The sequence below is a fragment of the Marmota flaviventris genome, chromosome 7, assembly GCF_047511675.1.
Source record: "Marmota flaviventris isolate mMarFla1 chromosome 7, mMarFla1.hap1, whole genome shotgun sequence".
In the NCBI taxonomy this organism is placed as follows: Eukaryota; Metazoa; Chordata; class Mammalia; order Rodentia; family Sciuridae; genus Marmota; species Marmota flaviventris.
In genome coordinates, this window is record NC_092504.1 from 66776597 (window position 1) to 66801063 (window position 24467).

Consider the following 24467-nt stretch of genomic DNA (forward strand, 5'->3'; position numbering starts at 1 on the left):
TTTCAAGTGGAATTTATTCCAGGTGTGCAAATCTAGTCAACATCAAAAAATCAGTTAATATAATCCATTACATCAACAGGCTAAAGAAGAAAAATCATATATCATACCAATAGGTACAGAAAAAATAGACCTATCATCCTTAAAGACTCCATACCAAGTCCCTCAAATGCCCCTCTCAGTTCACAAGGACCTAGCCGGGCCCAGGAAACCATGAGAGCAACCAGAGCCAGAATGCCTCTCTAGAAGGACACTGACTCCCTCACTATGCTGGGACCTAGGGCAAGTGAATGTTGTCTGTAGAAAGCAGCTTTAATTGCGTATATGCCATAACAGCTGCTCCTTGGGATGCCGGTCATGTAAGGAACAAAGCAAAGGAAACAAATTAATGATGTCACTGCTTCTGTGGCCTGGCAGATGAAACCCCCTAATAATCAAAAACAAAACAAAACCTCCTCAAACTAATAAGCATTTGTGGCAGATCACAGGAAACTAGGCTAATAGATGAAAGTCAATTGCTTTCCTATATACCAGCAACAAAAAATAGGAATTTGAAATTTTAAAAATGTGTGCAGTGGAGGCAGGAAGTATTGGGAATTTTGAGAGCAAAAAAGTAGCAGGAGGGCTGGGATTGTGGCTTAGTGGTACAGTGCTCGTCTTGCATGTGTGAGGCACTGAATTCGATCCTTGGCACTGCATAAAAATAAATAAAATAAAGGTATTGTGTCCATCTACAACTAAACAAATATTTAAAAAGGAGAAGCAGCAGAAGAGTAGATTAAAGAGGTAAACTGAGGCTACATTTTTCTAGAAAAATGTTTTATAGAAAATTTGCAAATTAACTCATGCAACACTAAATAGGATGGATTGGAGAGAAGGCAAGGGGAGCTGGCGTTACCAGAGGCAGGCATACTGGTTCAGAGGCAGTGAACATCATTTGCCAAAGAGATTACAAGGACAGCATTTATGGCAATGGAGACAAAGAGGAGAGGACAGATTCATCCCCTTAATAAATGATTTGAACAGGTACATAAGTGCCTGTCATGTTTCTAGACACTGAGGACACAGTAGCAAATTAGATCACCCTTTGGGGGTTTCAAATGGAGTTTAAGGAACAGAAGTTGGAGTCTGATTGGATGGGGGGACATGGCAGAAGGATATGATGAGACAGTGGAGAGTTCATTGATATCTGGACTTTTCACCTTGAACAATTGAGTAAGTGATATTGTTGGACCTGTTGGGTAAAGACCTAAGGGACTCCCAGATGGACTTGTTTAGTAGGCAGTAGAAGATCTTGCTCTGGGCACAGATTCATATATCTTCTCTGGAGCTAATAAGTCAAATGTGAAATAGTTGGGTTTTTAAAAGTTTCAAAATGAAGCTCAAATAAATTTAAAAACCATGCTCTTGACATATTTTCCTTTCAAAATTTACATAATATTTTTTCAATAGCCCGGATTTTTTTTTTCTCATATAGCCCACCCTTTCATTATCTATAGCTTCAAGTAGAAGGTGGATACTTCTGCCTCAAGATGTAAACATGAGGGAAAATTAATGGCATCTCCATAATATTTTCTGTACACACTACTGCTGGATAGAAACACAAAATCACAAAAGAAAGAAAGATACCATCTTAGATTCTTACAACCTATTTTTCTACAGTTCATGAATCTGATGATATGGTGACAGTGTATGTAAGGAGATTTTTATTTTCAGCAAAGGAGGCATGGGGAAAGATAGAATGGAACTGGCAAAATTCAAAGATGGAAAAAAGAAATGAAGAGGAAAGCCATTGTGCCTCATCCAAAGATAGTGGGTACCTGTAACAATTTCAATGGTGTCAATGTATAAACATGATTGGTTGGTTTCCAGATACTCCACTTCTATTTGAAGTAAAAAATGATGTGGGCCTTTGTGTACTTGAATAGTTGGTATCTGTGTTATGTGTATCATAAATACACGGATTATTCACAAATTTGTGAACAAAGACAAGAAAAATCTCATAAATTTGTTGGATTTCAAAAGAGAAATCTGCTCGGCATATGTGAAATGAGAATGTGTAATATCCCTGGACCTACTATGGTCCAAGATAATATCAGATTCGATATGAGAAACTGTATTATTCTCAAATGGCAAGAACACCAGTGATGTCAAAACAAACTGTGTCATGGGAAACCAACAACACATTGTCAAAAAGTACTTAACCCTTTGAAGTGTTTTGCTCATTCTACAAAAATTAATTGTTGAACAGATCATGAAAGTTACTTCTTTGTATATTGTGTAGTATATGAAAGGATATATCTGCCCAATGTCCTATACATAAAATGGCATATATACATACATATATGTGTGTTTGTATATGTGTGTGGGTGGGGTGGATATATATATATATATATACACACACATGATGCATATATCACATATGTGTGTGTGGGTGGGTGGGTATATATATATATATATATATATATATATATATATATATATACCCCCACACACACATACCTACACATGAAAGATATATATTGTCCCAGTGTCCTATACAGGACAATCTGCATTTTTTATCTTCATGATAATAAAGGATATATAAGCTCTAGATTATGATTTCCAACCTATTTTAATGCATCTGTGTCAATTTTGTTGAAATAAATGCAGAATTGACAACTTGGGACTTAATGACTTAGGGTAAATTCATCCCATTTGGATAGCTGAAGTTCCAAAACCCCTGCACAGCTATGAGTTCATGGTTACCAGTGGCTCTTTGATCCTCAGCTGGGATGAAGTTCTTCTGTCACCCATGTCCCCAGATTTTTGGAAATATAGATTTGTTGGTGGTACTAGGGATTGAACCCAGGGGTGCTCTACTACTGAGCTATAACCCCAACCCTTCTTATTTTGCATTTTGAGACAGGGACTCCCTTAATTGCCCAGGCTGGCCTAGAACTTTCGATCATTCTGCCTCAGACTACCAAATTGCTGAGATTACATGTGTGACCCCTGTGCCTGGTGGAAATACAGGTTTTGGCATCCTGCCTGGCCTACAGAAGGCAGTTGTGGGAGTAGATGACACTACCCAAGAACACATGGCATGAAAGGGTGGACCCAGGATTGAGCCCTGCGAGGCACGGGAAGGAACGGAGGGGCAGTGCAATTGTGTTCCTTGAGTGCTTACTAAATTCCAGGCTTTGATGTTCATCTCACTGAAATTTCACAATTAATCGATAAGGTAGATAGTTCTGCCTCACTTCCCCTGCCCCAACAAATGAAATAGACTCAGAAGTTGGGGAGGACTAGGAGAAATTAAGTGAGATTTTTCTTCAGGGCAAAATGTTGCAGATGAATCAAATAGAATAAGAAATGTGGAAAAAATTGTCACACATTTACCCATCAAGATTTAACTCAAATTGTGTCATACTGAATTTGATCATGAATTTTTTATTGCTTCCTCTGATACCTCATATTCAAAACAGAAGAAAAGCAACAACACAAAACCCTTGAGTATGCAGTTGGGAAGCAAGGCCTAGGGTGTTCTTTGCCTAAAATCTTGCTATGTTCACATTAGTCATACTTTGTAGATAACATGAAAAGGAGCAAAATTGTTGACTCAATGTGCCGTAATGGTCTCTGAAGTTTTTAGATGAAAGAGCTGAGTTACTGTGGACCAAAATCTCCCACTAAGCAACTAAATTACAAGAAAAATATCATGAGACTGACCCCTGGAATTAACTAGTGACAAAGGTATTTTAGAGCAAAGAAGCATAAAGAATCTTGCTAAAGGGGTGGGGACATAGCTTAGTTGGTAGAGTGCTTGCCTCTCAGGCAAAAGTCCCTGGGTTCAATCCCCAGCACCAAAAAAAAAAAAAAAAAAAAAAAGAAAAGAAAAGAAAAAGAATCTTGTTAAGGGCTGGGGGTGCAGCTCAGTGATAGAGTACCTGCTTAGCATGCATGAGGTCCTGGGTTCCATCTCCAGCACAACATGCACAGAACAAAACAAAGAGTCTTGTTAATAAAACCTTTATTTGGTTTACATTTCAAATGTAATGTAAAAATTTTATAAGCCAGAAAATTTAATAGTGTGAGAGCAAGGAGAAACTATGCTAACGCACAACATTTATTTAGAATAAATCAAAAATTTGATTTTTTGGGAGTCACATCATCATAAGTAAACATATCCATCATATTTCACTTGCAAAAGATGGAGAAGAACTTGAGTTGAAGAGGTGTTTGTTGATTTTAGTTGCTTCGGTAAAAGCTCTTCACCTAGAGAGGACATACAAATAATAGTTTTGAATTTTCTCAATCCATACTTTAATTTTCAATTAACTTTTAATTTCAGAATCATTTTATGATTAGTTGTAAAGAAAATAAAAAGAGGTTTCCATATACACTGCGCCCAGTTTTCCTGTTGGTTAATATTATATGCTACTATGATAGACTTGTTATAAATAATGAACCCAAATAGATTATTATTAATCAAACCTTACTTTATTCAGATTCCTCAGTTTTTACCTAAGGTCCTTTTTCTGTTCTTGGATCCTGTCCAGGATACTATATTACATTTAATTGTTGTATTCCTTTACTCTTCTTTAAACTGAGTTTCTCAGATTTTCCTTGTTTTTGATGACTTTGACATGTTTTTGTTGTTGTTTTTATTTTTGTTTTGGTACTGGAAATTTAACCCAGGGGTGCTTTACCACTGAGCCACATCTCCAGTCTTTTCTATTTTGAGACAGCATCTTGCTAAGTTTCTGAAGTTCTCACTAAGTTGCCGAGGCTGGCCTCAAATTTATGATCCTCCTGCCTCAGCCTTCTGAGTCTCTGGGATTTGAGGATACTGGTCAAGTATTTTGTAGAATGTGCCCTAGTTTAGTTTGTCTGTTGTTCTCCTTGTGGTTAGACCAGAGGTATGGAGTTCCGGGAGGCATACCACAAAGGTCAAGAACCATTCTCATAACATCATTTCTGGGTTGCAATCCATCAACATGGATTATCACTGTTGAAGGTAACTTTGATCACTTGGCTGAGGTAGTTTTCTCAGGTTTCTCCTTTGTATGCTTGTTTGCCTGGCTTTCCATATTGTTCTTTGGAAGGAAGTCACTATGCAAACCCACACTTAAGAGGAAGGGAATCAAGTTCCATTCCCTTGAGGGAGAAGGTACCTACACAAATTCTTGGAGGGGTTTTTTGGTTTGGGATTTTCCTTTTGTGGTACTGAGAATTGAACCCAGGGCATTTGACTACTGAGCTACACCCCAAGCCCTTTTTATTTTTAGTTTTAAAAATTTGAGACAGGATCTTGAGAAGTTGCTAAGGCTGGCTTTGAACTTGTGATCTTCCAGCCTCAGCCTTCTGAGTAGCTGGGGTTACAGGTGTGCACCACCAGCACAGCAAATATCTGGAGTTCTATGTGGGAGATTGTACTCTTTTTCTATAGGGAAATCCTCCTGCCACCTCTTCGCTCTCAAAATTTCCAATTTTCCCTGCCCTCAACACTCACCCTTTTTTCAAATTAATTGTATTCAATTATTTATATCAGTATGGCCTCATATATATTTCTTTTAAATTTTACCTTTCTTTTTTTTTTAATTTTACCTTTCTTGATAATATGATAGTGTTGATTACAATCGAATACTATATTATTTTGTTACTCAAATTGTTCCAGTTTTGGCTATGGGAAGCCTTTTCAGTTGGTTCCTATGTCCCTTTGTCCCAATCTATTCTGCCTTTTCTTTCTTTCTCTCCTTCTCCTCTTCTTTAGCTGTGTGGAGGAAGTCTCAGTGTGTTTTAATATGTCTTCATTCTTTGCTCTTTGTCTCTCTTATTCTGTTTTAGATATTTTTATTTCTAGTTTTAGTGTCAATTAATAATGTAGGGTCCAAATTGATGATCAGGGGTCAGGACCACCAAGATATTTTACTTTAAACCAATTCAAAGATTCAGTGAGATAATTTCCCTGCGGTTGACAAAAACTAGTTCAGATGTCAGGACTCATTATTATGTGTGTGGATACATATTGTACCCACCTTATTTTATGTATTTAACAGTGTTGCAGTGGCCCATACTTTTGCTTCTGGCCTCATTCTGTCAGTCTCAACTATATACTAATCTCAGCTGATCATTTCTTAAGTTACTTCTATTCACTTGAAGTCTGTAGTAACTCCCCAAAGCTTACTGAGTCATTAACTTGATATTCAAGACATCATATGCCAAGGCCCCAACTACCTCTTAAAAATCTTGTATTTTTAAGGGATTTGGAAAAGGGGAGGGAGAGGGGAAGTGCTGGAGAGTGATAGTGGCTAAATTATATTGTTCTGTTGCGTGCATGGACAAATATGTAACAATAAATCTCATCATTATGTGCGGCTATTATGCACCAATAAAAATGTGGAAAGAAAACAATGTTTTGTATTTCTCAGTATTTTCCTACTTATACCATATATTCTAGGCAAGTTGGACCTAAGCTCATAAAGATGTTTTTCATTTTTTTGGTGGGGGTGGAGGGTCTACGGATTCACTAATGTTGCTGATCAAAAGCAACAATTCATATGTATTAATTTTATTCACATTTTCTGTCAGTGATACTGTTTGCCCCATCTGGTCCACTTCCACTCTTGTCTACCCTGCTGTAGGTCATAGGAAGCTGACCCGTGACCTAGAGCAATTCTTTGCAGCCCTCTGCCTTTTTGATGGGTTCAGCCAATGGGAAGCCCACAAGGACAGAAAGCTTCCCTTGACCCCATCCTGGGAGGTTGACTCAGGCCGCACTTATTCCTCTGTTGAGCGGTTACTGTTCCTCTAGGGCAACCTCCTCACTCAGTTCTCTCCTTGGAGAACAGGTAACTGCTCCCTCCTGGCCTCCTGGGCTGGGGAGGCGGGAGGTAACCACCGAGCTGTTGCCAGGCAGATGATTGCATCATCCATTCATTTCCCTATGCCTCCTCCACCAGCACCTTTGCCATTAGCCTCCATTAAATCCTATCACAGTCTAGGTTTCACTTATTCTTGTTAGATAACATACTTCCTCTTTAGAATTAAAAATCACTTCTTTCAAGAAACTTCCATTCATTCATCTCAGAAGTGCGATCTCTTCTTCCTCTGAACATAAAACAGCACTCTGTCTAGAGGTGTGCATCAAATTCCTCATTGTATTTGGGGGATTGACTAATCCCTTCTTTTTGAGTACAAAATCTATAAAGTCAGGGGGAACAGTTAATTTATTTTTGTCTACAACATCTAGCAATATAATACATAGTATTAGATATTTGACACATTATTTGCTAAACAAATGAGCTTTTTTTTTTTTTAATGTATTACCCAAGAATTGTTTTTGTTAACTTACACGAAGTCCTCACTCCAGACAGGAAGTGCGATATTACAAAGAATGGAAAAAGTATTGTTTTTTCTTATACTCAAAGTGTAATCTTTGAAGGTAACTGACAAATTTTTGTTGATTTCTCCTTAACTACATCCTTGATAGCTAATCCTGGGGAAAATTAGTGGAAAAAGACTTGATTGAATTTTAGATGGTGAAATTCTATAGAACATTTCCAAATATTCTAAATTCTATATCCACCCATTTCAAAGTCCACCTTCTCTAAAAGGATGGTTTTTCTATTTGCTTTTTCATATTTTTTATTAATTTTTTTCATATTTGTTTATTAATGTTTTTATTTGGGGTATTTGTATGTTTAGTTATAAGATGATATATTTTATGAGGTCTATAAGTCATTTTCTTAGAAATATACATTTGTGTTTATAGACATTTGTATAAAATACTGCACATGTAGTTTTTATTCTATGAGTGAGGCACACAACTTGGGCAGATAGGGCTGTGTGTACATATGAATAAACTTCTGTTTATACACAAACATTTATACGATTATGTACATGTTTCTAGTCATCCCATCAATAAATATATTGAAGTATGTCTATATGTGTAAATAGTTCTCAAACAAAGCTAATTTTGCTGAGGAGGCCTTTCGGGTTTCTGTCTAGCACGAATGACCTGAGGCATCTGGAAATCTACCAGGGCAGATGGCTGTGTGTCTTGTCTGGCCTGACACCACAGGATGTATCTGTCCAGCCTGACCTGTTTAGCTTTACCTCACTAGATAGATGCTTTACGCCACAATCAAAATGATCCAGATCTATAATTTTTATTTGCTGTTCCATCTTATAATTATTAGTTTCTTTTATCAAGTTTTTTTTTTTTGTCTTAGGGAGTGAATTTTCTACTTCTTTTGTTTCACCATACTTTGGTGAAACAATGGTAATAGTATTTCACAGGTGGTAATTGCTTCACTAATTGAGCAATATGATTCTATGGAGTTTAGAAAACTCACCATTCCTTTATTTACTAAAATATGGTTCAGAGAATACATAAGAAGACATTAAAATCCACCTTTTATTAAGATAGCACTTTGGGAGACTTAAAGAATTGTTATAACTGAATTATTATTCTAACAATAAATGATTTACAAAAACCTGAAACATACTTCTAAACCCCACAGACTCTGGGAGGAGTGTTGGTATCAACTTACCACCAGCTTCTTTAGAAAGCATTCATGGCTCTCCTCCTGTTGATATCTCTCTTGATTTGGCAAAGGGAACAAACAGGGCAGCAGATAGTGGCCATGTAGTCATCACAAATAGATCCCTGTTTGAAAACACAAAAGAAATAGAAATGTAACCTGTGGATTTTCAGGCATCTTGAAAAGCAGACGGCACTGATCCTTCAGATTCAATTTGGATGGATATGTTCAGGAAAATGTTCACTGATTTTTTTCTGTATAACTCTAGTCTCCATAACATACAAAATGTTCTCCTTTTAAATTCTGAGAGTACAAGAAAATATCCAACCAAATGGTAATGGCATGTTATCACAGCAGAGAAATCTAAATCCATCCTACCCATGGGTGACCAAATTGTTTTTTTGTTTGGTATTTACTGAGTGTGTGTGTGTATGTGTGTGTGTGTGTACATGTGTGTGGTTTTAATTTTATTATAAAATTTTCTTCTTTCTGTTGAATAGATCTTTCCCAGGTCTGTTTGTTTCCTTTAAGATTTTTCACAATTTATTTTTATCTAATTAATGATTACCCTTAAATTTTTATCCACAGTTTGTATTTATATTTATCTCTCTATCAATGTCAAACAAGATATAGTCTTTAGGACTGATACTTCTATTTCTTCTTCTTTTCATTTCCAAAGTTTTGTTAAGACCAGCTGAAATTTCAGTTTCAGATGGTTATTAATTCTTCAAACCCCTAAGGAATATTTAAAAGGCATTATTACTAGACCTTTAAACATCTTGATAACTTTCATATTAAAAAGTCATGTCAGGGCTGGGGTTGTGGCTCAGTGGTAGAGTGCTTGCCTAGCATGTGTGAGGCAGTAGGTTCAATCTTCTGCACCACATAAAATAATTTAAATAAAGTTATTGTGTCCATGTACAACTATAAATATTTTTTCTAGATAATTAAATTGCATACAAAGAGGTTCACTTTTCACTTTATATACTTCTGTGTTTGAATTTGAAATAAAATTCTTTCTTTTTTTTTCTCTCTCTTTCTTTTTTTTTTGTACCAGGGATTGATCCCAGGGCACTTAATCACTGAACCACATGCTTAGCACCCCACCCTTTTTTACAAAAATTTAAATTTTGACACAGGTCTTGCTAAGTTGCTTAGGGTCTTCACTAAGTTGCTGAGGCTGGCTTTGAACTTGGAATTCTCCTGCCTCAGCCTCCTGAGCTGCTAGGATTAAAGGCATGCATCACCTTGCCTGGCTGTCATAAACTTCTATAGCATGTAACTTAAACACAGATAAATATTTTTAAATGAAAAGATAAAATAATCTTGATGGAATGAAATAAGTTCCTAAGAATCTGCTTATTCATTTGTTCCCTGTGGTACTTGGCTAGGCCATGGTACCCAGATATTTGGCTCAACATTTCTTTTCTTTTTGGGTACCAGGGATTGAACTCAGGGACACTCAACTACTGAGCCACACCCCCAGACCTATATTGTATTTTATTTAGAGGCAAGGTCTCACTGAGTTACTTAGTACCTCACTTTTGCTGAGGCTGACTTTAACTCCCAATCCTCCTGCCTCAACCTCCCTAGTTGCTGGGATTATAGGCATGTACCACCATGCCTGGGTGTCTCAACATTTCTTTAGATGAAATTAACATTTAAATCAGTAGACTTTGAATAAAGCAGAATACCCTCCATAATGGGCCTCATCCAATCAATTGATGAGATTAATAGCGGGGGGGGGGGGGGGGGAGGGGGGAGTTGGGGGGGGGACTGTTTTCCCCTTAGCAAGGAAGATTTCACAAGAACACCTCCTGTGGACTTGAATTCCAGCTCTTCCCCATGTCTCTAGCCTGCCTCCAAAATTGCATAATTGCTTGTCAGCCTCCATAATTGCATGACCCAATTCCTTAAAATGAATCTCTCCCTTTTTTGTTCTCACTCTCTCCTTATATACATACACATATATACAGGGAGGCATATAAATGTAAATATATATAAACATATACATACGCACACTATTTTTCTCTATGTTAAATATAGAGATATATGTGCATGTACACACATGTATCCATGCTCATGCGATTGCTTGTTGCTCTGTAGACCCTTAAATAATAAACTCTTCTGCTGCACAGAGTGAAGTAGGTGTAATGGAAGGTGCATGTATGGACTGTTCATGGACAGACAGTGGCTAACTCTGCTACTAAGGCATATCTTTGGGCCTCATTTGTACATATTGTGAACCCACTTTATAGGGATGGTGTGAAGATTTAGTGAGGTGACCTAATGCACTTCGGACATAGTAGGTTCTAAATTATCCTCCTACATTATACTATATACATTGCAAAAAGAGAATTAATTGTTCTCTAATGTTTTCAGCAGAAACCTGGAAGGAAGTCACATAATCAGAGCACAGGTGCTAGGGAATTCCTACCCATCAATCTCAGATGAGGTATGCCATCAAACAGCCTCCATGTTTACCACAATTATTTTGAATGTGGTACCATATTTGAACACTAAGGGAATCATAAGAGACTCACAGGGATGCCATATCGGGTTCGGTAGAGAGTCCTCATTGCGACAGTTGTTCCACAAAGACAGCATTCATTCATGTCAGCTGCAACTTGACACCCGAGGCACACGAAACAAAATGTGCCACAGAGACCTGGATGCATGAAAGCAGGGGTACAAGTTACTCCGGGCTGCCTCCATCACAGCAGAAAATGTGTTCACTTCCTTGAATAGCAGGCCACGCCATGGGATCTTTGCCATGTACCGTGCTGCCATGTTCATCTTCAGCATTTCTGTTTGGCTTTCCATCAGCTTCTCCCAAACCCAGATCATCTCAGAAATGACCGCCCTTTGAATGTATGTTATTCTTTCACTATAGTGCCTTTGTCCACTAGTCACTGGTCCACCAACACTTAGCCTTGTTCCACCCATCATGCTCAGTACCAACAGCACCCCTGACCACATCCAGTGGGGGAAGTAACAGAAAATATTATCCAGCAGGATCCTTCTCAAGACACAAGGATCATGCACAGAAGTGGTGCCAAGGTCCTGAGGAGGAAGAGCTGCTGAGCTCAGCATTGAAAGATGATTAGGACTTCTACAGATCCACAAAAGGAAACACCCTCTTTGAGGTGACTTGGCACAAGCTGGCAAAGCTAGGATTCATTCTGTATAGGTAGAGCCCCATGGTGGGTAGTGGATGAAGCTGGTGGGATGCAAAGCAGGCTGGGGATCAGTTGATAGAGAACTGTGAGTGTCTGGATTTTGTTGTGAAAGTCATCGAGAACCACTGACGTACTTTCAGAGGGGAAAATGATTTGGTCAGATTCACATTTAAGAACATCTGCCATGAAGCAATTAAGCTTGTATGAGAACTTGTATATTCATTTAGTTGGCTAATAATTCTAGGGGTTGGAGGATAAAATGTCTATCTGCAGAGACTTTTACTACTCTCATCTCAATTATCACTTGAATTTGCGGATGTTGAACTAATGTACTGAGTCTTATGAGTCATCAGCCCCTGCAATCCAGTAAGACAATGGAAGTGAATAAACAAACCCAACTTCCATTACCTAGATCATTTTTCCTTTTTATGCTTCTCAAAGTAATTATTAACTTGTACAGTTCAAAGATCAACTTCACTGGTAAGTTAAAGGCTAATGTATTTTCTTTCCTTGTCTAAGAATACTATGTAGAGTTGAGACAAAAGAGAAGATATCAGAGAAAATGTTTTATAAGTGGGTTTGGTTCTTAGCTGGTATTGAGAACAAAGCACCTTGGTAGCTCCCCTCTGTCACTCTTGTCTCGGTCCCAAACTTCCCTAGGAAATTCACTTATAGAGATTCCAAGTTCACTTAGAGAGATCTTATGAAAATAAAGTAGAGTCAGAGATATTTTTTCCCCAATGAGAAGTTAATCGCCTTCAGAATTCTTTATTCTTAGGTGTGTGGAGACCTAAACGTATAAACTGAAATACTTCTACTCCAAGATGATGGAGTAGAAGTATTTTAGTTTAGTCTTGTGATGACTCACAAGACTCAGTACATTAGCTGAAACTATGGGTGAAAACTATCCACAGTGTATGGACATAACGTGATTATAAAATACTGATTTTAACTTATGTGTAACCAAGAACAGTCTTTTTTAAAACCAATTTAAACTTGAAATATTTCTCTCATTAATGCACAATCTGTTTTTCATGATTAGGCCAGACCTGTTCATCTTTAGACTCAATCATGTCTTTCACTGTTCTCTCATCTCCACAACTTATTTGGGGGGTATGACTATTCTTTACTGGATGGAGAAGGGTTAACTTAAGATCCGCATACAGCCTTTTCTTAAACATACTGTTGCCTGACAGCTGCCTGTGAGAAATTAGGAATTTTTACTACACAGTAAGGGAGAAACATGGGAAAGATCTGGACGCTGGTAATCCACCTCCCCTCACACTTACAGACTCCACAGTCACTGAAGCAATCACACATGCCCGTCTGCCAGTTGGAGTTTTGGGGCGCACGAGTAAATCCAGGTTGAGTCACAATGACTGTGGGCTGATTTTGCATTTCCAAGGAAGGTCTGAAAAGGAAAATGTTGGCATTAGCAGCTGGAGGTTGAAAGGCTGTCTTCTGCTGCATTGCGCCCCACGGGCGAGCGAGGCAGTTTAGATGAAGTTGCCTGTTGATCTTTGAAGAACATGATTTCTGTTTCCACCCCTCAGAGGACAGGGGGCCCCAGGGGAAAGGAATTCACTGAACTGGTAAGGTGAACAGGTGCTTCTCATGGGGCACAGGAGGGAACAGGGTTGTTCATGTACTATTTTTAGACAGGTACCTGGTATCCACGAGACAAGGAAACAAATGACTGCCCTGTGATAGTGAATCATGGCAAGTAGTGAATTGTGGAAAGGCGTCTTCTCTGATGTTATATCATTTTAAGCTTAAGTGTGCATTCCCTCCTTCCTCTTTCTTTCTTTTACTGTTTTTCTTTCTTTCTTTGTTTTTGGTAGCACTGGGGGCTGAAGTCAGTGGTGCTGTACCACTGAGCTACATCCCCAGCCCTTTTAATTTTCTTTTAAGACAGGGTGTTGCTACATTCCTGAGGCTGGCCTTCGACTCAGGATCCTCTTGCCTCAGCCTCTCAAGTCTCCTGGGTTATAGGCATGCACCATCATACTCAGCTACCCTTCCCTTTCTTGCTCCTTTATCTTGCTCTCTCTAGTTTGGGCTTTGTTTCTGATTAGCAGTCCTCTTCAATCTCCCTGCATCCAGGCTGATCCATCACTTCCAGTTTACTGAAAGCCTGGGTCCTTTTGTCAGTGCTGGTTTGACAGACTCTTGCCACATTTTAGGGGTAAGCCCCGAGAGTATGTCCCAGCCAAGTTCCCTCCACCCTTTGGCTCTAGGGAATGAACCCAGAGCCTGGAGAATGCAAGGCAAACTCTACCACTAAGCTGCACTTCTGGCCCCCAGCAAGGTTTGCATAAACATATTTTTTTTAAAAAAATATTTATTTATTTATTTATTTATTAGACATAGATGGACACAACGCCTTTATTTTTATGTGGTGCTGAGAATCAAACTCGGGTCCCACCCATGCTAGCGGAGCGCTCTACCGCTGAGCCACAATCCCAGCCCCACATAAAACATATTTTGTTAGGTTGTTCCTAACTTCACTCCATAGTGAGAGGCTGTGTGAGGTCATGGAACGTGAGTAAGATTTGAAGTGGGAACATCTTTGCTCACATCATGGTTTCTGAAACTTTGTGATCTTAGATTAGTCATTGAACTAGACACATGAATTTCCATTTATTAATGTGTAAAATGGGAATGGTTTCTGACCTGCCCAGCTCCCATTATCTCTGTGGATGAATTTAATGAACATTATCCTCATCAAACAAGGGAAAATACAGGGATCCCCAACCTCATCCAAGATTGACCAAATTATGTATGTGCGTGTATGAATATGGCATAATGAATCCCACCATTACGTGTAACTATAATGCACCAAGGGGCTGTGGCTGTGGCTCAGTGGTAGAGCACTTGCCTGGCATGTGTGAGGCCCTGGGTTTAATCCTCAGCACTGCATGTAAATAAATAAAATAAAAGATAATTTTAATTCACTAAGAAAAAAATTTTTCAAAGAATCAAAAAAATATAAACAAAGTTGGCCACAATGTACAAAAATATAGAAGGGAAATGTCTTGATGATTTTCATAAACACTTGTTGCCTGGTATAGCAGCTAATATTCATTAAGTTTCTACATTACATCAGGCATGATATTGGAATCACACTGCCCCTTTAATCTCCAGAACAGTTCTGCAAAGTAGAAATTATTATCTTGTTTTTTTTTTTAGTAGATAAAGAAATAATAGCTCAGAGAAATTAAGTAAATAGTAAAATTCAAGTTCTTTCTGGCTCGCTCCACAGGCTCTTTTTCTCCCCTTGCCTGCTCCCCCTAGCACTTATGACCATGTGACATTGCCACTGGTTTGTGGTGACCCCTTGGAGAACAGGAACTTTAGCATCAAGATCCATTTTGGGTCCTCAGAGGTACTTTCAGTTGTCTTATAGAATGAAGCACTTACAATATACATGACTCACAGTGTGCTAGATAGATACTGGGATGTAATACATTTCCACTTAGGAATTCAGCACAGGGCTGGGGATGTGGCTCAAGTGGTAGCGCGCTCGCCTGGCATGCCTGTGGTCAGGGTTCGATCCTCAGCACCACATACAAACAAAGATGTTGTGTCCGCCAAAAACTAAAAAATAAATATTAAAAAATTCTCTCTCTCTCACACTCTCTCTTTAAAAAAAATCAGCACATATTTATAAAAGCACAAAAGAAAAACACTAAAAATTTTAAAATATAGTGCCTCTAGATACTTTAGCAATGTTATTATATTCCTTGTTCTCCTATGTTCTTTCCCACATAGACCAATTTCAAAAACAGACAAGTGGCCTCTATTTTTTCATATTATTTTGCACTTCTCCTATTTCTTGAATTAGCCGCTTTCTTTCTAGATCTCATTACTTAGAAACACCTGCTAGCTTGGTAGTCCCCTTGAACAAGAAAAGAGAGCAGTATATGAAATCAAGAAGAGTTTGAAAAGCTAAGCAATGTCTCAGTTATTTCTTCACACAATGGGAAGTGAATGATAGAGATGCTTCAAACATGTCTAAGGCTGTAATTGTAACTTAATTAGACCTGGTCTTACAGATGGTTCTCTGAATCCTAGCAAATAGCCACATGCTAAGGATGCTTGGTTATTCTGGAGGAGGATATAAAGTTGTTTAATTAAAAAAAGAAATAGACTTAAAATGTTATTTTGAATATTTGTATCTGTTGAACATAATCATTATCAGTAGATACCTACTGGCACTTCTCCTTCCCATTACTGAGTGTAGTATCAAAGCACCATGCAATTTTTTTTTTTTGTGGGGCAGGGAGGGTTGAATTCTGGAGTGCTCTACCACTGAGATACATCCACAGCTCTTTTTATTTTTACTTTTTAGATAGGCTTTAAGTTCCCCCACTTGGCTTTGAACTTACATGGAATATTATATATATATATATATATATATATATATATATATATATATATATCTCCACTGATATATATATATATATATATATGTGTGTGTGTGTGTGTGTGTGTGTGTGTGTGTCGTGGATAATGAGATCAAGGTTCAAAGTTTTTCACTGTTAGAGAAAGAAGTTACAGATAAGGAAAAGAGGAAGGCTAGAATGAGTCCTGTGCTGTGCTGTTAGATTGGAATAAAGGTATGAACTCATGGTTACACACACACACACACACACACACACACACACACATATACCACACACTGTTTTAAAGATCACAAGTCCTCCTGTGGGTCTTTCAAGATCATTCCAATATGGCTTTGACCAAACTTCAGGTTTGTGACCAAACTACAGGTGCATACGATGGCATAATGAATGAGCTGAAATGCACCTGTAGTTACAGCAACTTAGGAGTTTGCAGTAGGAGGATCACTTGAATCTAGGAGAGTACAAGGCCAGCCTGGGAAACATAGTGAGACTCTGTCTCAAAAGAATGAGAAAAAATTAAACAGATAGGGCAGTATCAGCACTTGGGGACCCGCTGAGGCACCAAATATATATATATATATATATATATATATATATATATATATATATATATATATATATATATATTTTTTTTTTTTTTCCTGGTTCCTGGACCATAACTTCATCCTCAAGGCAGGTTGTAGAAACTAGAATTTCCCTTCTCCAAGGCAAATCATAAAACTCTAATTTTCCTCCATCTTTCTAAAGTGGTAGTTGGCCATAAAGAATGACCTCTTATTTGAGAAGGAGTCTGGCCCCATATCCCAGAGAAGGAATGAATCTGAACAGATAGCCTTGCTGACTTTCCCTACCCAGTCTATGAACCATCATGGCTATGCAATGAAGTCTCCATAAAAACCTGAGAGGAAGGGTTGGGGTTGTAGCTCAGCGGTAGAGCACTTGCCTAACATGGGATCAAACTGGGTTTGATCCTCAGCACCACATAAAAACAAATACATAAAATAAAGGTTAAAAAAAAAAAAAAACCAAGAGGACAGAACTGGAAATCTTGTGGGCAGCTGTGGAAGTACCTGGAGAGTAGTACCCCAAAGAGAACATGAAAGCTCCATGGCCTTCCGCATATCCTGCCCTATGCATCCTTTAATCAGTGTTCATTGCAATATCCTTTGTGATAAACTGGTAAGCATTAAGTGTTTCCTTGGGTTCTATGAGGTGCTCTAGCAAATTCATCAATCCAGAGGACAGGTTATAGTAAACCTGATTTATGGCCAGTCAGAAGCACAGGTAAAACTGCGCTATGTAAACCGCTATGACTGGCATCCAAAGTGGAGTGAGGACAGTCTTGGGGACTGAGCCCTTAATCTGTGGGATTTGATGCTTTTTCCAGGTAGTTCTGACACTTCAGAACTGAACTGAATTAGACAACACCCAGCTGGTGTCTGGCACAGAACTGATTGATTGCTTTCTGGCTGGGAGAAATCTTCACACCTTTTGAGGTCACAGAAGTCTTTTGTGTTGATTGTTGTGGTGTGAAGGCAAAGGGAAAACTATGTTTTTATAATACAAAGATGCCAAAATCAGTCACCTTTGAAAGTGTGATGAAAAACAAGATATTCATATGATATCAAAGTATCTCCCCACAAGAAACTATTTATAAAAGGGGAAAATCATGACTTACAGTGGAGCAATCTGGCAGACACTTGACCAAGTGATCAGTTAATATTACCATCAATGGGACTTAATGGTGTCATATGCCTATTATGACTGAAAGGCACAACATTAATTTTCTGCTATTCCTGATGTAAATGTATACTCAGAATCTCATTATAAGAAAGTATTAGACAAGCATCAGTTGAAGGATATTCTACAATATAACTGCCCAATACTCTTCAAGGCTGTCAAGGTCACAAAAGAGAAGTGCAGACTAAGGAAATGTTCTGGATTGAAGGAGACATGGTGATCACATGCAATGTGGGATCCTGAATTGAATCCTGGAACAGAAAAGGGACTGTCAGCACTGTCCAGCCAGAGACTATGAAGAGTAACCATAGCTGAACAAGTAGGGCTTATTACTTGTACAAGAGCTTATTAGTCGAGCAAGGGAGAAAGCACAGGATAGGGAACTGCGGAATGTCTCAGTGTTACAAAACTCCTAGAGAATTCAGGCTTTCATTGAGTGACTTGGAAAAGATCCGAGGAGGTGGAGGAGCTGTCAGAAAGTGCAGGCGATTTTATGACCAGGCAATTTTAATAAATCATCTGTGAGGAAAGCTGGCAAGAGAAGGCTAAATGTGCAACACGTAAAGTGGCAGCAGTCACTTCTTTTTAGCCAGAAAAGACAAGAAAAGACAAGCCAGAAAAGAACTTTAAACTTGGACAATGTTTAAAGTTCATGGTGTCCAGGTATGACTATGGAATGCTGGTGTTTTTATCTTGACCCATTATGGTCACAGTACCCTTATCTGATGCTAATTCTCTGTGAAAGCAAGCAACAACCTACAAGCAACAAAGCCTGGCTGGTAGCCCCACGAGCTTCTTCGGGTCTTGGGCTGCTTTTCTCTTTCCTAGAACATTAGTGGGTCAGTTGGTCAAATTCGAGGAAGATCTACAGATTAAGTAACAAATAGCATGATACCAACATCATGTCTGGTTTCATCAGGGGAGGAAGGGATAGAGTGAACTTGTCTGGCTGCACTCTGGATCTGGCACTCCTACTAGGGAGCAGGGTCAGAGAAGCAGAGAGGTGGGGTGTACCCCTGGGCTTAAGCCCCTTCCCCGCAGCGGCTGTGGGACTCCTCTGCCACGGCTGGACAAGGGATGGTGACACAGCCGAAGTTGGGTGAGGGAGGTTTTCTGCCGCTTCCCTCCCATTCTGCCTCCCGCCCGTGTTGTGAATTTATCCGTGGGTCACTTCTGCTAGGACCAGACCTCATCTGCCTCGGAATGGTGAGGGCAGCCAGCACAGAGTCCACCGCAGGCACTGATGACGCTCACGCAATCTGGGACAACCAGCTCCAGGTGGTTGCACCTTGCGGGGCCGCTGGCGGGAGGGAAGGAGCCACAGATTCTTGGAACTTGGGCGGCTCGATCCGGGCGGCCGCGGCCCGCGGGGACTTGGCGGGAACCGCCGCGGGCGTCCGGGATGCCCAGGAGCAGGAGCTCCAGCCGCAGGCACTAGGGAGCTGGCCGGGGGCTGCTCGCTCCGCCGACCTCGGGCGCCAGTCTCACCAGCGTTCATAAATGTGGAACTTGACAGCAAGTGGTGTCTGCTCACAGCACTGATCGGAAAGTAAGACGGGATGTGAACGCTTATTAGATGGTCCTAGGTCCGATTCCTGTTGTACATGCCCACGTCCCACATCAACGGGACGCAAGCACAGCTCTCTCAACGCATTCCGTCAATCTCAGAAACTAGGAAGTAAAGAAACTGAGATAATCCAGTTTCCATTGCTTACCCCTTCCTCAATAATTAGCTTGCTTGGGAGAAAAGGAAGCACTACAGGACCGGGAATTTTGATCTACGGTTTTGAGATATTAGCAGACACCGGGTATCCAGTCGGTGCTCGCTAACGGCGTCCCCAGCCCCGCGCGCACTTTCTTTTCTTTCCATCCTGCCCAGGCTGTGCTTGCGGTCCGGGGAGAAAATGCATTTGAAACATTGCCAAGCGGGAGGATCCGAGTTCAAAGCCAGCGTCAGCAACTGAGGCCCTAAGGAACTTAATGAGACCTTGTTTCAAAATAAAAAAAATAAAAAGAACTATGGATGTCGTCTAGAAGTTAAGCGCCCCTGGGTTCAATCCCCATTTGCCCCCGCCCCCCCAAATTTTAAACACTGCCAAGTGCCCAGCGCTGGAAAACACTCAGTAATTGGGGAGGTCGCATTTCACAAGACCCCTTAGGGCTCCAGATACATTAGAATCCAGGTCTCCCCCTACATCCAGAACTCCAGTGCTAAAATGATAAAAATTATATTTTGGGTAGTGGCTTCCTACAGTGTTTTGGGGGAAAAGTTATTACAGGACATGCTCAAAGAAGCATATTCAGATTTCTTTTGTATTCCCTTTTAATAATCAAATACCAGAAAAATTATGAAAGGCTAATGTTATATGGTTATCTCTTGGGTGATTGGCTGATAGGTTTTTTTTTTCCTTCCCATTTTTATCTTTATAATTTTCTGTATTGTCTGGAAAATACTTTTAATGCTGAGGGTGTAGTTCAGTGGAGACTGTTCACTTCACATGTGTGAGGTCCTTGGCTTGAGCCCCAGCCCTGCAAAACATTACAGCTTGCATTTATTTCTTTTATAATCAAAACAAGAGATAGCCTGTTTGGAAACAAAAGCAAATCCAGAGACTAAAAGAAAAACTTAAAGGGACCATGCTAGTGATTCTATAGTTGTCTCCCCAACCCCTCTGAAACCTGAAGCAATGCTTATTTGATAAATAGCAGTTGAATGGGTAAGTGAATAAATATCCTTTCTGTAATTTCTTTCAGAGGAAAAACACGTTCCTTTAGCTCATTTATTTTTCAAGGGACCTACAGTGTGATTTTAAATATAATAACAGCAATCTAAAAATTTCAGAATAAAAACTGGCCTGCCATTATCTGATTGTCCTTTCCCGTACCTGACTGTCCTCCCTCACTATATGACATATGTATTTGTGTATTCAAATTGTCTACTGTTAGACTTCCTAGAACTTTGAGACTGGACATTTGCTGAGTGCCTTTGAAGTCCAATCATAGGCAATCTGTGTAGTCTGAAGCAAGCAGCTGCAACCAAATTACCCATATGCTGACTGACAGTTAGTTTGTATGCAAGTTTATTTCCTTCTTGTGGTGGACCACAGTCTTTGGCCCAACCGTCAATGCTGTATGCATTGGTTTATTCCACTACTATTGACTTCCTCTTTTAAAATGTGGGAAACTGTGAGGATCAAGGTGCTTCCAGTGGCCACTTTAGCCCTGGGAACTGAAGTGGAGCTTGGAGCCCCAAGAGATTTCTAATAGAGAAGTTCCTCTCCAGTGAAAGTTACCCACAGTGGTTGAGAAATCTACTCTGCCCAGTCCTGCCCAGAAGAGCAGTCCTAGAGGGAACTAACATTCAGGATTGCCACCTGTCACCTTAAGCTTATTTTGAAGAAAGCCTTGTGACTTCTCCCATGAGATACCTTCTGCATAGTTGCAAACCTGAGATGAGGGGCAGGGAGTGTAGCACAGTGGGGGAGTATATGCCTAGCATGTGCAAAGCTAAATTTGGCTCCCAGCACTGCAAATAAAAAAACCTCCCCTCAAACAAACAAAAAAACAAACAAAAAAACAAACAAACGAAAAACAACCAACCCTGAGAGAAGAAAGCAACACATTTGCTCTTATGCTGCTCTGTGATCATTTCAAAATACTAGGCTTCTTTTAAGTTGCAACAAATATAAAACAGAAGCAAATGTAAAATATCCTAAACAACTGCAGTTGGCTCTGCTTCAACCATTAACTATCCAAGAATTTCTTTAACCTTAGTCATTTAAGGAAGTGGAGGGGAAAAAAAAAAAAGAAAATTCCTGGAGATCTTAGTGTGGGAGTATTTCTAAGATTTTTCAGGGACCTTATGCTTGTACCTGTCCCCTTAGTTCAGCGATCTCCAAAACTTAATCTGTGTAAAAAATACTTGGAAAGTTTGTAGATACCTGGACACTATCTTTAGAAACTATACCTTAGGTAGAACAGACTAAGGTCCTAGAATCTGTGATGATCACCTGCAGGGCTGCTGTCCCTGTACCACGGGTCACTATCATGCAAAACTGAAAAAGGTGGCACTTCTGTGTAGACTCAGCTTGGTGAGTTTGCGGCTGTCTGGTGAGAATTAGAAAAATGTGTCCTTTCTCCAGGAAGATGTAACACATGCCAGAGCCTTCCATATGCCCAAGGATCATATGCTAAACCACCTCATGGCCCCTTAGTTGCCCACCAATAAAGAGCCCTCACATGTCAGGGGCCTAGCTGAGCATACTTTGTATCACCTTGTCCTTGCCTTTTCCTTTTTCTTCTGTTATTAATAACTAAGTCCAATTCCATTTAGAAAATATGTATTGAGCACTCACTTGTGTAAGAGTTGTGCTATATTTGATAAGTGCTAATGAGATGTCGGTGGTTCTCTGTCCATGGCCTGCAGCTCTCCTCATCACTGCCGGACCATGCATTTATTTGGTTTCCTGCCATCTGGGATCCCACAGAACAGAAAGAGTGATCAAATTGGTGGGAGCTACTCAGGAAAAAGGAAAAATGGAGGCAGGAAGAACCGAAGTGGGGATCTTGGTGGATAAACCTTGAAGTGTGAGGTGACAGTGCCTTTCTTTAGAACTTTCTTTACATGGAATGGTCTCATTGTAGGAAATCTTGCAGGATTTGGCTCACATTTTGAATATCTTAATTTTATACACTAGTTATAGTTGGATCAACCTTGTACCTGTCTCCTCTGCCTGCGAACACTGCACTGTTGTGGAGGACAGTCCAGTATCTTAGAAAATTAGGATTATTAATATGCTATGTTGCATTAATCAATTAATAAGTACTAGTAATATTGATTAACTCAGATACTAGGCATATTACTTAGATTTCTTTTTTCTTTCTACTATATATTTATATTTAATTTTTTTGCTTTGCTTGAAGCATTTTTCATTACATAATCTCTCATGTAAGCTATCCAATGCGAGATCTCTCTTTATACATATCAGCGAATAGCAGAATTTAATTTTGATATTAGTCTGTTTTTCTTACTTTCCTAATGAGAATTCAAGGATTCTTATAATTTATTAGCTAAATGTACAATATTCCCATATCTTGTTGCCAAACATTTTATATAGATAAAATATTTTGCACACACAGAGAAATTAGACAAGCCCAAGTACACATGCATATGTGGTGAAATTAAATGATCAAGTTAGTAAATACAACTCATAATATGTGTTTCCTGCTGAAAGCAGTATTTGAGGAGGATTCAAAGCTTGTATCTTCCATTACTTTGAAAGCATGGTATGTAGCAAAACACTAAAATTTGACTAAAATTATTAAATTTAAAGCAATTAGATAAAGAAAGCAATGATCTTTCAGCTGAAACTATGGCATTTTAGGAACAAAAACAAGAAAATCAAATTTCTGTAAAGAACGATTATCCCCCCCTGCAGTGTTAAGATGAATTTTTAAAGAAGTTTTTAATCTCAAAGTACTTACAATTACAAAATGGGCTTGGAGCAGGAAGTGTCTTGTGGCCCAGGAGAGGCTCTTACTAGAAGTGGAAGCTCTTCCGTGGAGAGGTAGAGGCTTTCTACTGCAGTGTAGTACAAAGAACAAATCCGGAGATTCTGATTGGCCAGTGCAATCCAGGCAAAAGTGCTTTTTAAGCTGTTTCTCTTATCTTAAGAATGAAGATTATGTCTTGCCAAATAAGGCGTGTTCTTTTTCTTACAAATGTGAAGTACACTCATACATCTTTTAGGCAGGGAAAGATTTGATTCATTGTGTAGTTTGATTGATTTGACATGGCAGGCAGAGCTTGCTAATTTTTAAATTTCGTTTTCCTCTTTTAATTCAATAAATAAATACCACTTAGTACATATTTATTGCCATATTTTTATTTATTTGTTTGTTTATTTTTTGATATCAGGAGTGCTTAACTACTGAGTCACATCCTATCCTTCCTCCCCCCATACCTTTTTTTTTGGTGTGTTTTATTTTGTGACAGTCTGACTACATGCTGAGAGGCTCCCTAAATTGCCGAGGCTGACTTTGATCTCCAGATCCTCCTGCTGAGCCTCCTGAGCCACTGGGATTACAGGTGTACACCATATTTTAATTGTGGAGCTTGCAGGGAGCATTTGGGAGAAAGCTGGCTACCTGGAATTCCATACCTAGTTAGACACTTCTTTTCTTTCTTATTTGGATTGCTTTGTTTTCCCTGGCAGAGATTGAGAATTCAAGGATTACTTACTGTTAAACAGGGCCACAAATGCTTTTTGCATGTATCCATTTCTTGAATTGTCCCCACAATTCTGTGGGGGTGGTACAATTATTAATCCCATTTGACTGACAAGGAAACTGAAACCAAGAAATGCTAAGTGGCTAGTAGGTGGCAGCTAGGAATTGGCTGTACTGGGACTTGGTATGTGCCTTCTAGGCTAGGCAGGTATGATTTAACACAACAGCCTTGTTCCACCAGAGAAGATTTCCCATTCTAAACAACCTCCGAGTAAGTGACAGGTAGGCTGGGCACTCTCATTTCTGAGCAGTTTTATTAAGTAAAATTTATGGGAGCCTATTGTTTTGGACTTCCCTCCGGCCATAGGTCCCAGTAGACAAACGAAACC

At 39.4% G+C, this 24467-nt stretch overlaps 1 protein-coding gene across 1 annotated transcript; it reads right to left on the reverse strand.

Moving 5' to 3' along the window:
- Positions 1-3992: 3992 nt before the first annotated feature.
- On the reverse strand, positions 3993-23444 carry Plac8 (placenta associated 8). Its single transcript, XM_027939795.2, has 5 exons — positions 23335-23444; positions 12994-13115; positions 11069-11193; positions 8535-8650; positions 3993-4254 (listed from the first exon to the last, which is right to left on the reverse strand). The coding sequence occupies exons 2-4, from the start codon at positions 13100-13102 to the stop codon at positions 8546-8548; spliced, it is 339 nt and encodes a 112-aa protein (XP_027795596.1). The 5' UTR covers positions 13103-13115; positions 23335-23444; the 3' UTR covers positions 3993-4254; positions 8535-8545.
- Between the last annotated feature and the right edge of the window lie 1023 nt (positions 23445-24467).

Excerpts from the sequence above, each read along its gene's own strand:
- Plac8 (XM_027939795.2), bottom strand. The coding sequence starts at position 13,102 with ATGCAAAATCAGCCCACAGTCATTGTGACTCAACCTGGATTTACTCGT. Across the intron at positions 11,194-12,993 it reads CTTCAGTGACTGTGGAGTCT|GTCTCTGTGGCACATTTTGT; the intron begins GTAAGTGTGAGG and ends TCATGCATCCAG. Across the intron at positions 8,651-11,068 it reads GAACCCGATATGGCATCCCT|GGATCTATTTGTGATGACTA; the intron begins GTGAGTCTCTTA and ends GTTTTCAAACAG.